General features: G+C 32.7%; 1 protein-coding gene across 2 annotated transcripts; it reads left to right on the forward strand.

Annotated features, from left to right (window-relative positions):
* Nucleotides 1-613: 613 nt before the first annotated feature.
* LOC134727285 (N-acetylneuraminate lyase-like) lies at nucleotides 614-12,127 on the forward strand. 2 transcript variants are annotated; one of them, XM_063591663.1, is made up of 11 exons: nucleotides 614-725; nucleotides 1,467-1,531; nucleotides 5,058-5,128; nucleotides 5,410-5,497; nucleotides 6,083-6,137; nucleotides 7,008-7,083; nucleotides 7,403-7,495; nucleotides 7,986-8,131; nucleotides 8,589-8,714; nucleotides 10,913-10,952; nucleotides 11,717-12,127. In XM_063591663.1, exons 1-11 carry the CDS (start codon nucleotides 708-710, stop codon nucleotides 11,863-11,865), a joined length of 927 nt encoding a protein of 308 aa, XP_063447733.1. In that variant the 5' UTR covers nucleotides 614-707; the 3' UTR covers nucleotides 11,866-12,127. The 2 variants fall into 2 exon arrangements, with proteins under 2 accessions (XP_063447733.1, XP_063447734.1); XM_063591664.1 differs by having other exon boundaries at nucleotides 658-725; nucleotides 1,470-1,531.
* The last annotated feature ends 3,049 nt before the right edge of the window (nucleotides 12,128-15,176 follow it).

Here is a 15,176-nt window from a genome sequence, read left to right on the forward strand (position 1 = left end):
AAGATTATGATATTATAGAATATTTCCTATGTAATACAATATTATTTTCCGATGTCAATTCATTATTCTATTAATCTATTAATATGTGTAACATCACGACTTATAGATCTAACCTGTTCGTTAGAAAAATAGTGTGTTCGGTCTACCATGGAAACCGAAATAAATAGTAAATTGGAGTTAAATGTTAAACTAAAATATCAAATGATGAGACAGAATTGCAAAACATTTATGTTTTAAGAATATACTGATAGACGGGAAGAAATACGGATGCCTCAATATTTAAAAAAAATAAAATTGCAATTCCCAAATTAAGGTAATGTTTTGCTTGAAAGAAAGGTGTAGTAAACACAAGAGAACCACTAATCGACGTGTAGCATTGTTGTAACTTTAAAAGTTAAACATTATACGACCACCATCACAAAGTATTTTAATCTTCCCAAGATATAATAGAATATTGTAAGGCTGCATGTCAGCCAGTTTTCAGAATGAATTAAGGATAGAGGTGAATGGCTAATATACGTAGAATGCATTTTAAGGTAATAGCTTGATTTACCCCGATATCATTTCAACGGATAATGATTCTACATCGTGTGTTATCTATAATACTATAAATAACTTTGTCATAGGTATGTGAGTATAAATATATTAACCTTATTATCAGATCCAACCAAGTGTGGGTAATCAGGACTTGGAATTTGAACATAAATATGGGCGAATCAAAGAAGGTATTTTTTTTTTATATGTAATTACTAAATTTAGATGAAAATGAAACAGTCATAAAGTGTTAATTTTTCACATTGCTAACACTGTGTTTAAAATGATATAATTTAAACATACACCCATATCAAGGCAAATGATTGATTATTCTTTTTTTTTTATTGAATCTATATATATATTTAGTGGTTAGAACAAGAAAATGTCTTTAAATGTAAATATATATATATGTATAAATAAAAAATATCCTGATAAGTTATAAAATGTTTAGTCTAAATAAGGAATTGGTTGGTCTCAACAACCGTGAATTATCTGGTTTTGTTCGGATGCAATTGCATTATTGTTGTTTATCATTTATATTAGAAGAAAAATGAAAAAATAATGATCAACGAAATAGTGCATTGTGAGGAAATCCAATTTTTTTGTTTCTTTTTTACTTTTTTTTTTTAAAAAGTTCTGTTTTTCACTATCATGTGCTTTAAATATAATAGCATTTTTTGTTTAGAATAAAATAGTTTTCTTTTATCAAAGCCAATTATTGACAATGTCAGACATACATAAAAGAGGGACGAAAGACACCAAAGGGACAGTCAACGAAAGACACCAAAGGGACAGTCAACGTATATCAAAGGAAATCGATCACAAAAATATTATTTTCCCAATGAAAATGAATTCGAAAACCATAATTTTTTCACAATTTTGTGGAATCGTACCACAGAAATAAAGATGTTATCTTATAATTGTCATTTCAGCAGTTCGAGGATTTTAGAGTGAACGGATGTGTATGTGCACCATTTACATTATTTAAGGATGACGGGTATGTGTTATGTACTAGTTTAAATTAAATTGAAGTAACAAAGCATGAGTACACACTAATAAGACAGCAATCATGTAGCACAACAAAAACCAAAAGTAATGCTATGATTCACCTATGGTCATCACTAAAATGTATCTGTGCCTATCAAAGCTACCAAGATTTATAAATGGACTTAATAGGTACTATAAAAGATTTATAACAATTATTAATGTATCTTAGACAAACAAAAAGTAACATATAAGAAAACGACAATCGCAAATGGGGTTCCTCTTCAAGGTCCTGCATTAAGATTAAGATTAACTAATTATTTTTTATTTTAAACTTGACCACATAATAAAAAACCACATGCTGCTTCAAGTAACACAAAACAAGACAATTCTTTATGAAAGACCAACACATAAACTCATTTAAAATACATGAATTACAATTTGTTACACAAGAAGCGCGTTTCAACTACACCAGACTCATCGCTGGAACTTATATTAAAACATTTAGAATACAAAATCAAATAAGAAGCTTGGAGGCTGTATAACGCCATATATGGGTTGGAGAGAAAGCCTTAGTGTTTCAGAAAATAAAAAAATTAAGTAATGTAACAATGAAAATTTACAAAAAAAATACCATCTATGATGAGTTTATTTACCGTTTCATTTAAATTATAAGTAAGTACAGAAGAATTAAATTTTGGCTGGTGAAACCCTCGGAGTCAAAACGTCAAGTGGCACCGGAATCTGCCCAGGGGTTGATAAACTCGTTAAAGATAACATATTGATATTGTCTATACTAATTAGTCACTTGATTCAAAAGAAATCTCAAGAAATTCAACTAATGTTTTCTTGCATTGTAAATAGTTATCAAAAGTACCAGGATTATAATTTTATACGCCAGACGCGCGTTTCGTCTACATAAGACTCATCAGTGACGCTCAGATCGAAATAGTTAAAAAGCCAAACAAATACAAAGTTGAAGAGCATTGAGGACCCAAAATTCCAAAAAGTTGTGCCAAATACGGCTAAGGTAATCTACTCCTGGGGTAAGAAAATCCTTAGTTTTTTGAAAAATACAAAGTTTTTTAAAACAGAGAATTTATAAAAATGACCATATAATTGATATTCATGTCAACACCGAAGTGCTGACTACTGGGCTGGTGATACCCTCGGGGACGAAACGTCCACCAGCAGTGGCATCGACCCAGTGGTGTAAATAGTTATCAAAAGTACCAGGATTATAATTTTATACGCCAGACGCGCGTTTCGTCTACACAAGACTCATCAGTGACGCTCAGATCGAAATAGTTAAAAAGCCAAACAAATACAAAGTTGAAGAGCATTGAGGACCCAAAATTCCAAAAAGTTGTGCCAAATACGGCTAAGGTAATCTACTCCTGGGGTAAGAAAATCCTTAGTTTTTTTAAAAATACAAAGTTTTTTAAAACAGAGAATTTATAAAAATGACCATATAATTGATATTCATGTCAACACCGAAGTGCTGACTACTGGGCTGGTGAAACCCTCGGGGACGAAACGTCCACCAGCAGTGGCATCGACCCAGTGGTGTAAATAGTTATCAAAAGTACCAGGATTATAATTTTATACGCCAGACGCGCGTTTCGTCTACATAAGACTCATCAGTGACGCTCAGATCGAAATAGTTAAAAAGCCAAACAAATACAAAGTTGAAGAGCATTGAGGACCCAAAATTCCAAAAAGTTGTGCCAAATACGGCTAAGGTAATCTACTCCTGGGGTAAGAAAATCCTTAGTTTTTTGAAAAATACAAAGTTTTTTAAAACAGAGAATTTATAAAAATGACCATATAATTGATATTCATGTCAACACCGAAGTGCTGACTACTGGGCTGGTGATACCCTCGGGGACGAAACGTCCACCAGCAGTGGCATCGACCCAGTGGTGTAAATAGTTATCAAAAGTACCAGGATTATAATTTTATACGCCAGACGCGCGTTTCGTCTACATAAGACTCATCAGTGACGCTCAGATCGAAATAGTTAAAAAGCCAAACAAATACAAAGTTGAAGAGCATTGAGGACCCAAAATTCCAAAAAGTTGTGCCAAATACGGCTAAGATAATCTACTCCTGGGGTAAGAAAATCCTTAGTTTTTTGAAAAATACAAAGTTTTTTAAAACAGAGAATTTATAAAAATGACCATATAATTGATATTCATGACAACACCGAAGTGCTGACTACTGGGCTGGTGATACCCTCGGGGACGAAACGTCCACCAGCAGTGGCATCGACCCAGTGGTGTAAATAGTTATCACAAGTACCAGGATTATAATTTTATACGCCAGACGCGCGTTTCGTCTACATAAGACTCATCAGTGACGCTCAGATCGAAATAGTTAAAAAGCCAAACAAATACAAAGTTGAAGAGCATTGAGGACCCAAAATTCCAAAAAGTTGTGCCAAATACGGCTAAGGTAATCTACTCCTGGGGTAAGAAAATCCTTAGTTTTTTTAAAAATACAAAGTTTTTTAAAACAGAGAATTTATAAAAATGACCATATAATTGATATTCATGTCAACACCGAAGTGCTGACTACTGGGCTGGTGATACCCTCGGGGACGAAACGTCCACCAGCAGTGGCATCGACCCAGTGGTGTAAATAGTTATCAAAAGTACCAGGATTATAATTTTATACGCCAGACGCGCGTTTCGTCTACATAAGACTCATCAGTGACGCTCAGATCGAAATAGTTAAAAAGCCAAACAAATACAAAGTTGAAGAGCATTGAGGACCCAAAATTCCAAAAAGTTGTGCCAAATACGGCTAAGGTAATCTACTCCTGGGGTAAGAAAATCCTTAGTTTTTTGAAAAATACAAAGTTTTTTAAAACAGAGAATTTATAAAAATGACCATATAATTGATATTCATGTCAACACCGAAGTGCTGACTACTGGGCTGGTGATACCCTCGGGGACGAAACGTCCACCAGCAGTGGCATCGACCCAGTGGTGTAAATAGTTATCAAAAGTACCAGGATTATAATTTTATACGCCAGACGCGCGTTTCGTCTACACAAGACTCATCAGTGACGCTCAGATCGAAATAGTTAAAAAGCCAAACAAATACAAAGTTGAAGAGCATTGAGGACCCAAAATTCCAAAAAGTTGTGCCAAATACGGCTAAGGTAATCTACTCCTGGGGTAAGAAAATCCTTAGTTTTTTTAAAAATACAAAGTTTTTTAAAACAGAGAATTTATAAAAATGACCATATAATTGATATTCATGTCAACACCGAAGTGCTGACTACTGGGCTGGTGAAACCCTCGGGGACGAAACGTCCACCAGCAGTGGCATCGACCCAGTGGTGTAAATAGTTATCAAAAGTTGTAAAAATTGATGAATAGAAACACCCATTCCACTGCAGGAAATAACCATATTATGATCGATTAACAACATCTTTTCAAATTCACATTGAATAAACACTGTATAACAAACACAGTGTAATTTGATCCCACATAAAGTAACCAACATTTTAAACGACATTGTTTTGTTTTTAGTGAAATCAACTTTGATGGCTTTGAAGAGTATGCAAAATACCTTGTTAGTCAGAAGTTCACATATCTTTTCGGTAAGTAACAAGACAATATATGATTTTTTACAACACAATTATTTTAATAAGTCTCAAAGTTGTTAATGTCTGTGTCATTTTGGTCTTTTGAGGATAGTTGACTCATTGGCAATCATACCACATCTTCTTTTTTATACTTTATTCCATACTAATTATCTTTCGTATTCTTGCAAACCTTTCAAAAATTAAATGTTACATATAAAAGTCACAAATATCCTAAAGGAATGATCTAATGTGTATCATCCCAATCCTATCACATTAAATCATCAATTATTTCATAGTGAATGGAACATTGGCAGAAGGGTTGTCTTTGACTTTAGAGGAGAGAAAACAAACAGCTGAGGCATGGGTCAAAGTCTCGAAAGGAAGGTAAGTTAAAGTGGTGATGTTGAACAATTACTGTGACACAATCAAAATAGATTGTATGCAAATTTAAAATCAAATATGATTTTTGAAAAATGAAAATCAAGAAAGAAATTGTCTGTATAAGACTAAATGCTTAAACAGCCTTAAAAGGGTAGAATGCAAAAAAAGTTTCAGTTCCGACTTGAATTTTTTTCAGCAATTTTGTTGAGTTCAACAAAAGTTCGAGACCAAGGGTTTGTAGATTAAATGGGTGGTTGAAAATGATGCCCTTTAAAACGTTGACAAAACATAGGTTGAATCGAAATATAAGTTCATCCAAAGATTTTAGTATTTGTATATAACATCGATTTTCATATGACAAAAATAGGTAGCAACAATCGGTAACATCTATAATATAATGCTTACAATGTTGAAAACATGTTAACGCAACAAGAAAAATACCCAACAAAAACAAATGTCTTTATTTAAACTGTGGTAGATAGTTTCCCATTGGCTATACCCCTTCTCCGCTTGTCGAAAAAAGAAAGAAAAAAAACCAGGAATAGCCGACCAACCTGAATAACCTTAAAATCTTTTATCATATTGTAGGTTTGGCATTATCCTTCACATTGGAACTAACAATTATAAAGATTCCCAAGAACTGGTTTGTTTAAATATAGTAGCTTAGTTCAATAATCATGAACTTCCCTAATGGGCAATAATATTATTGTAGGCAATCACTAGCAATATTTCTTGTCTGTGCTGTGGTTATTCATTTTTGGTAGTGATAGTCATATAGCTCTCATTGTTAACTTCCCTGCTTTCATTTTGTTTTACAACTGATTGTTCCTGATGAGAAAGGAGTATATAGAAACAGTTAAGAAAAAAGTAAAGAACAGACAATATCATTCATGTTTTATTAAAAAAACACCATATGTACAAGTGACATAATATTACTTGAATATAATACCATATTGAAAATTTGATTATAGTTACTGCAAGCTATTTCGAAGTATTGCTGGTATGTTAATCAAGTTTTGATCACACTAATATTAACTGATGTACTTAGGAATATACATATCACAGTGAAGCCGTACACAGATTCAGGTATTTTGCCGTACCAGATTAACACATAGTTCTTAACTTCTTTGACATTCGTTACCTGGTGGAAAGTTCTCTCATTGTCAATCTTACCACAACTTTCTTCTTCTTCCACTATATATATGTTTGTTAAATCTAGTGTTTTATTTAATGTTTTACGGTGTCTTGGTCTTAAATAATTATTTGGTATCTAGTGTATCGTAAGGCATATATTTGGCTGAATACTTGTTGTTTTATCATGTATGCATATAGTGTATGAATTCTTTTTACTGCAATCAATATGTGACACTTTAATAAACACTTTATTTAATTTTTGTGTGTGTGTTGAACAATATTTATGATACAACTATTAAAAGACACGGCAAATCTTCATTAAAACATATTAGCGTTAATTGTCTTACAATAACGGTGTCATGTTTTGTTATCTTTATAGGCAAGGCATGCAGAAAATATTGGGGTTGAAGCTATAGCATGTTTTGCACCATCTTTCTACAAACCAGACTCATTGGGTAATCTAAATTTCATTAAACATAAAATGTTTTACTCAAAACAACGTTACACTTTTTTTTACATTTTATAGCAGGAATAATTTATATTTTATAACAGTAAATTTTACATTTTATAGCAGGAAAATTTTACATTTTATAGCAGGAAAATTTTACATTTTATAGCAGGAACATTTATTCTGGCGTATACTAAATTTAGTCCTGGTATCTATGATGAGTTTATTTACATTTTATAGCAGGAAAATTTTACATTTTATAGCAGGAAAATAATTCTAGTTTTAGTGTCACTGATTTCATAGTGTTGTTTTGTATTTTATTGCAGAAACATTAGTGGAGTATATTTCCAAAGTAGCTTCAGCAGCACCAAATACACCATTCTTCTATTACTGTATCAATTTCTTCACTGGGGTTTATCGTGAGTAAATATTATAATACACATTTTTTTCGGTAATTTATCAAGTTTGCCAATCATTTTCTATTCTTTGTATTTTAAGCATTATATTATTCAGGACTTCATTGTTTTTCTAATCTTTATTTTTTGCCAATTTTCGGTAGCAATGGTACCTTATATTGTATACACCATCCAAAACATCACAACCTCGAATGTATAACAGGACTACAGAATACAATATTTATGTCCCAATCATTGTACTCACTTTTGGGCAGAATAATCCAAAGAAATAGTACAAAGAAATAATCAAATTAAAAATGAATATAATTTTAAAAAAATGCCCACACACACACTCCCAAACATGAAAGAGATTTCAAAATAGATTTTTTTCCAATGTGACATAGTACAAAGATTTATTTTAGACTGCAGCATTTTGTAAATATATTTCGAAACTGTCAATTTTTAATTATATATGACATATTATAAGAATGAACTTTTTGGTTTTTTTTATTAGTGAATGACGCAAAATTCTTGGAGCTCGCTGAAAGTAAAATTCCGAACCTGGTTGGTTTAAAGCATTCATCAAGAGAACTTCCCAATGCTCATCGATGTTTGATGGTTAATCCAAAGAAGTTCCAGGTCATGATAGGGTCAGATGTGGTCAGTATATTCCAACAGTTGTTTTTGGATTAAAAATGAATTCAAATTAAATAAAAAGTGACATCACATACTGCATAAGGTCGTGTTCTATGAAGGAAAATGCAATACCAGGCGCAGATTTAATACACTTTGATAAGGATGACTTTCTATGGTAGCTATGCCTACCCTTCCGGAGCACCTCCCGTTTTTTTAGCGGAGTTTCGTGTTGTTTCTTATTTATTATTTATAACTGTTGATGTAAAGGTCCCTTGGTTTTGTGAGTTTTTGTTAACTCCTTGGTTTTGATTGTTCGTGTCTTTTGGCAATTATCTGCGGAAAAGTCCGATTCCTAATTCTAGTATTTTTTACTTCGTTTTATAAAATCATAGCTTGTTTTGACCCATTGGTAAATATTTTAAGAACACTGTATCATACAACCTGTTTCTGATCACTAATTTATATCATCCAATCATTTCAGCAACTGCTAACTAGTCTGTCACTAGGAATAGAAGTGCCAGTTATAGCATCATTTCTTGGACAGTTATTTGACAATATCAAGACGGCTTTTGATAAAAGTGATATGAAAACAGCAAGCAAGTATCAGGTATCTATTTAATATTGTTACCTTAATCTATAGTTACACATTTTACCTAACTATGTATGTACTGTGTGAACAAAATACATTTCGCTTTGGTTTCATTGATTTGTTTCCTTCATTAGTGTATGACATCGGTAAACTACTTTTGACTTAACAATTCTGCAAGTTTTTTTAATATCAAATTGTCATGTATTACACGCTTATTATAAGAAATATTTCAAATGGAAATTTCCTGTAAATAAACTTATCATAGATACCAGGACTAAATTTGTATATACGCCAGACGCGCGTTTCGTCTTCAAAAGACTCATCAGTGACGCTCGAATCCAAAAAAGTTAAAAAGGCAAAATAAAGTACAAAGTTGAAGAGCATTGAGGACAAAAAATCCTAAACGTTTTGCCAAATACAGGTAAGGTAATCTTTGCCTGAGGTAGAAAAGCATTAAAAAAATCAACATTTTGTGAACAGTAATTTATAAATATAATAAAATTGAGAATGGAAATGGGGAATGTGTCAAAGAGACAACAACCCGACCAAATAAAAAAACAACAGCAGAAGGTCACCAACAGGTCTTCAATGAAGCGAGAAATTCCCGCACCCGGAGGCGTCCTTCAGCTGGTCCCTAAACAAATATATACTAGTTCAGTGATAATGAACGCCATACTAATTTCCAAATTGTACACAAGAAACTAAAATTTAAATGATACAAGACTAACAAAGGCCAGAGGCTCCTGACTTGGGACAGGCGCAAAAATGCGGCGGGATTAAACATGTTTGTGAGATCTCAACCCTCCCCCTATACCTCTAACCGATGTAGAAAAGTAAAAGCATAACAATACGCACATTAAAATTCAGTTCAAGAGAAGTCCGAGTCTGATGTCAGAAGATGTAACCAAAGAAAATAAACAAAATGACAATAATACATTAATAACAACAGACTACTAGCAGTTAACCATATCAATGATAATTCATGTCAGCACATAAAGTGCTGACTTCTAATCTTGTGATATCCTCTGGGAAATAAATCTCCACCAGCAGTGGCATCGACCCAGTTGTTGTAAACATACTCATCATAGATACCAGGACTCAATTTTGTATATACGCCAGACGCAAATTGTCTTACGATTATCATAATGTGCCACTTGATTGCCTTAATATTTTGTAACTTATGACGGTGTCCGCAAAAATAAGTTCTACTTTTTGATGTTATAATCCCTTAAAAACACTAGACTCATAGCTAACAAGAGGCTGTCACAACGACAGCAAACCGGATTTATTAGCATTTATTTGTGTCCTGGCAATGTCACAAGAACCATTACTGATGATTGGTGAAAGTGAAAATCGTCAATATCAAATTTGACCTCTATTTTGTCATCAGTATCAACATATTAAAATTTGAAAAGCTAATTAGATTGAATGGTTTGTGAGTAAATGCAACAACGTGAATGGAAACACCATTTTACGATCTTTCAAGAACCATAACTCCTGAACGATAAAAGTCAAAATCGTCATTATTGAACTTGACCTCTATTTTGTCATCAGTAACAACATATTAAAATTTGAAAAGCTTTTGTTGAATGGTTCATGAGAAAATGCACGGACACGACTGGAAACACCATTTTTCAATCTTTCAAAAACCATAACTCCTGAACGGTAAAAGTCAAAATGGCCATTATTGAACTTGACCTTCGTTTAGTTGTCAGTAACAACATATTAAAATTTTAAAAGCTTTGGTTGAACGGTTCATGAGTTAATGCACGGACAACATTTGATTGCCGCCCGCCCGACCGCCCGCCCGCCCGCCGAGCATCCCCAATTTAATAACCGACATTTTTGTCAAAAAAATCCGGTTAAAAAGGGTTGAATAAAGCAACTATAAGCAATTCCACATATTCAGATAGAATAAAAAAGAAAACAAAAAATGCGATATGACAATATGAAAAACAGTTCAAAGAAAAAAAAACTAAACGGCCTGATTTATAACAATGCAATTTATATAAAAGAAAAAATACAACTAACGACACCCTTAACATACAGACTCCTATCTGGGGAACGGTACGAATGTGGTGAGGTAAACATTACTAATACTTATCAACTCTACCTTACACATGGGACAAAAGTGTAACAACAAAATATAAAAGAACAGTTTTTTCAGAACATTCATTTTGTTTGCAAATGAAAGGATTTTGACCTTTGTATTATAGTGTCAAGCACAAGAAATCAACACAATTCGATCAGAATTTGGTAAGTATAAACATGTAAAAGGATGTAAATCAAGCTTTGGTAAAATCATTTGCTGGGAAAAAAAATAAAAACAACACGTGATTACTACCATGATCTCGAATAACTTTTCCGCATTAACTTTAGCGGGAACGCTCAAATCCAGACATTGATGTATATGAAATAAACATGCGAAAAACCCAATGATCAAAATGAAACCTCAATGCCTGATACATATAAAGAAATGAACTGCATACGTGATTTCAATCAAACGTAACTTTTATATATCTGTAACAAAGAAGATAAACGGATAAAACATATGTGTATTTCGAAAATTAATGTCTCTTTATTGATGCTCGAGGCGTGAATATTTATGTATATTCAAAATATAATACAAATATTGAGGAGCGGATCAAACCAAAAATGAAATTAAGTATAACCAAATCCGGATTTATAATAAGTGAACAGCTTTTTGTCAGTAAGAGAATTCACTACGAGCTTAAACTGTTCAAGAATACAAATATGTGATGATTGATTATAAGTCACCATCTATTCACTATACATGTAACTGCAAAGAAATGCGGAACAATAACAATAAAACTAATTGATCATCCTCCCACTATAACTGTGGGTGTCGATATATGTTTTTATTGTTTTTAATTTGTTCGATTAAGTCATTTTAGGACCATTAATGTCAAATGAAATCAACATGTTTATTTTAATTCCTATTATTTACAACTACTGTTGGTTTTTTTTCCTTTTATTTATTGAGTACTTCTATACTCCAGGTGCCGGCATAAATGTAGCGAAAGCAATGTTTAACATAGTATCTGGGCTTAATGCTGGACCTGTACGACTGCCACTCACCGACTTAAGTCAGGAACAAAAGCAACAATTGAAGGAGAAAATTGATTCCACTGGTATCTTTAAAAAATAATCTAGGAATCAATGATTTAAGTCTTTTAGTTTCCATGAACTATCTTTAGAAACAACTCATATGATATGCAGCCTTAAGATGAACCTGTTCAAAAAAATTACCCTTATCTTGGAATGATGGTTTCATTAATGGGGATCTTATTGTATTGTCATTACAATGTTTTTGTGAATATTTTGAATAATATGGATGCATGAACGAATAATCTCGTACGTTGAACCTTTAACAATCAAATTAACATATGTAATAAAAGAAAGTGTATATTCTTGAGTGTTGAATTAAAGCAGTTCATGAGACATAAACCAAACGTAAAAGGATAGCAAAGTCCTTTTATTCACCATGTTCTATCAAACATTTGATAAAAGTTTTAAAAAATCGTATAAACTAGTAGGATTACTGAATGGTCTGTTTTTGCAGTGGATTGACAATCTGATTGACAAATCAGTTCAAAACTCTGCCGACAAAAGCAGACATCTGTGATATGTACATATAGAGCTCGTTTAGATATAATGTTGATGCTTGATAAACTAAACTTATGGCTAAGGGTGTCCAAATTTTGTTGTTCTAAGTTCATGTTGAATTTTATCAGGTAGCAGTTCAAAACAAGGTTTGATTCAACTTACACAATCGGCGTCTGTTAGTGACATCAACTTTACACATCAAAAATCAAATCGCACACATTGAAAATAAATGAACTGTCTTTGTTTAATATTGATATATTTTCTAGGTGGCATGTATCCAGTTCTATTTCTAATCGCTTCAAATTGTTCGAATTATTTTGTTACCACGGGTCATTTTTTTTTTAAAGTACGATATATCCAGGTTCCAAATAACTAATGCAACTTTCTTGTGACAGTTCGCAGTTGTGTATTTTTCATGGAAATAAACATACACGAATCCTTTCACAGCTGAAATAAATACTGCAGATAAATATGCAAATGATACGACAAGCATGGACAAACCTAAATCAAACACACATGTGATAAATCTTGTAAATACTCAATAAGAAAAAAAACCTGGCCTACCAGATTAAGACGATGTTCACCAAGATACCCTCAAACAACAAATTCAATATTGAAATTTTTCCTGGTAATTAATTTCACGTTAATTTTCCCCCATAGTATGTGAAAACTTTTCCCTTAGCAAAAATAATTGTGATCTCACAGAATGTTGTACAATCGATATATCTTTCGCATTCATTGTCTCCAACTAGTATGCACATATTTTAAATTCTCCAACAGACAATCTATTGTTGTAATCAAATTTAAGTTTTTTGAAATATCACAAATTTTACAATCATGACTGACTTCCTAATTGCTTCATTAAGTGTAGATTAGGTGGTATTTGAAACGGTACCAATTCGAAATATGGGTAAACCAAAAATTACCAGAAAAGAACAGAAGCCAACAATTTACCTTAGTCATATGTGGAATTATTTTTATGTCTATATCAGGCAAAAGTTGTTTGCAGAAATAATCTAAGTTAAACAAACCTAATTCAATACCAATGTGAAACTAAAAGAATTTTATAGCAACAGGTGTACACTGCACGAATTTCTATGCATCTGAGTTCTTCAAAAATTAGAGATGCGATAACTAACGAAAAACCCAACAGTTTCACTTGTGTTATAATAAGTGACAAATGCATTACACAAATTCAAGGACGATGCCATGCAGTTGCCCAAAGACGCACGGTACATACCCAAGTTCAAATGTGGTTATACTGACAATGTCAATAGACCCCAACATGGGCCTGAAATAACAACTGCTTTATCTGTTCCTAGCTTTAACATTACTAAAATAACTTTGGAATTGTATGACATGATGCTTTGAAAGCATGAGTAGCTTAACTAAATGATGTAGCTAGTATTTTTTCTATTCGTGTCTTTGTTCATTTTGATTGTTTTAATCCCATGATTGGTTGTTTGTCTGTTTTTACATCAATAACATTAACGGTTCTAATTTTTCTGCACCAGATGTGCGTTTTTACAATAAATGTCTCTTCAGTGATGCTAAAGGCCGAGAAATATGAAAATCGAAAGCTTATAAAGAATATGAAGAGCTTATAAACCAAAATGACAATAGAGTAAAGCCAAAGTCGGGAAAGTCAAGTTTGTATTGATGTCAGTTTCCTATTTAACTATTTTGATAGACTTGCCTATGGCAGTTTCAGTTAATAACCGGAATATAATGAATATAATAAAAAGGAAATGTGACATTGCATTTTATGAGCCAAACATCCATCAGAGTTTATATGACGTGGACAAATGTATATAGATCACTGTACGGCCTAGGTATTCATTTCACTGTACAAAATGCGCACTTGACAATTAATGTCTCTTCAGTGATGATCTACGGTAACATTTTTGTAAAAGTGAGCTGACAAAAGAAAATGAATAACCAAAAAATGAAGCCAAGCCAAGCATTGAATGAGAGCTCATAAGGGTAGTGCATGTCATTATTTAGAATATTTATCAGAAGAATGCTGGATGTTCATGTTTCCCTCGATGCGGACTTACTAAATACAAGGTTATATGACGTGCCGCTAGAATATGTTACATTTGCAGCTTAAAAATATGTGAAAAGGTGGAGAAAAACGATCAGAAATATATGATAAGATCAATGAAGTTCACATTACTTCTTAAGGAAAAAGCCCTGTAATTTTCGACATGTCTGTATTCCACTTTTTCAACACTCCACACAAAACCCGACCAATATAGGAATAGTTTGCATTTTTACCGACGCAATATATGAAAAGGTATGTATTTTTGAAATCTGAATTATATGTAAAGGTTTGGGCATCCGTTCCCCCAATCCCCACTGCGAGAAGATATAATCGGGGACCCTGGACACTTTCAATGGCATGAAATAAGCAGTAGTACATTAAAGTAGTGTATTCGCTGCGTTCCGCACTAAGTATGGGGACATCAAGCTGTTAATACCCCCTGAAACTAACGTCTACCAGTCTAGAAACTAGTTCAACTTATCAAGACTCAAGAAAATCTGTACAATCTTTGACGCGCTGAAAGAATGATACATTTGAAAGATTGAAGAAAAGTCAGGCGACAAAAATAATATTTTATATGCATTTCAGAAATCCCTTAGTTTCAAAATTATGTCGCCGCAGTTTTAATATCGTACTTCCTTGTGTATGTACATACTCATAAAAGGTTGGATTATGTAGGTGATATTCACTGCATGCCTTTAGTGCTAACTATTTAAAGGCGCAGCTCAATAACATGAACTTACATCAACATATATCATTTTAAAAGCAGTTACTTAAAATGAAGTTTAGATTTTGTAGACATTTTTACG

This window comes from Mytilus trossulus, chromosome 7, assembly GCF_036588685.1.
Source record: "Mytilus trossulus isolate FHL-02 chromosome 7, PNRI_Mtr1.1.1.hap1, whole genome shotgun sequence".
NCBI lineage: Eukaryota > Metazoa > Mollusca > Bivalvia > Mytilida > Mytilidae > Mytilus > Mytilus trossulus.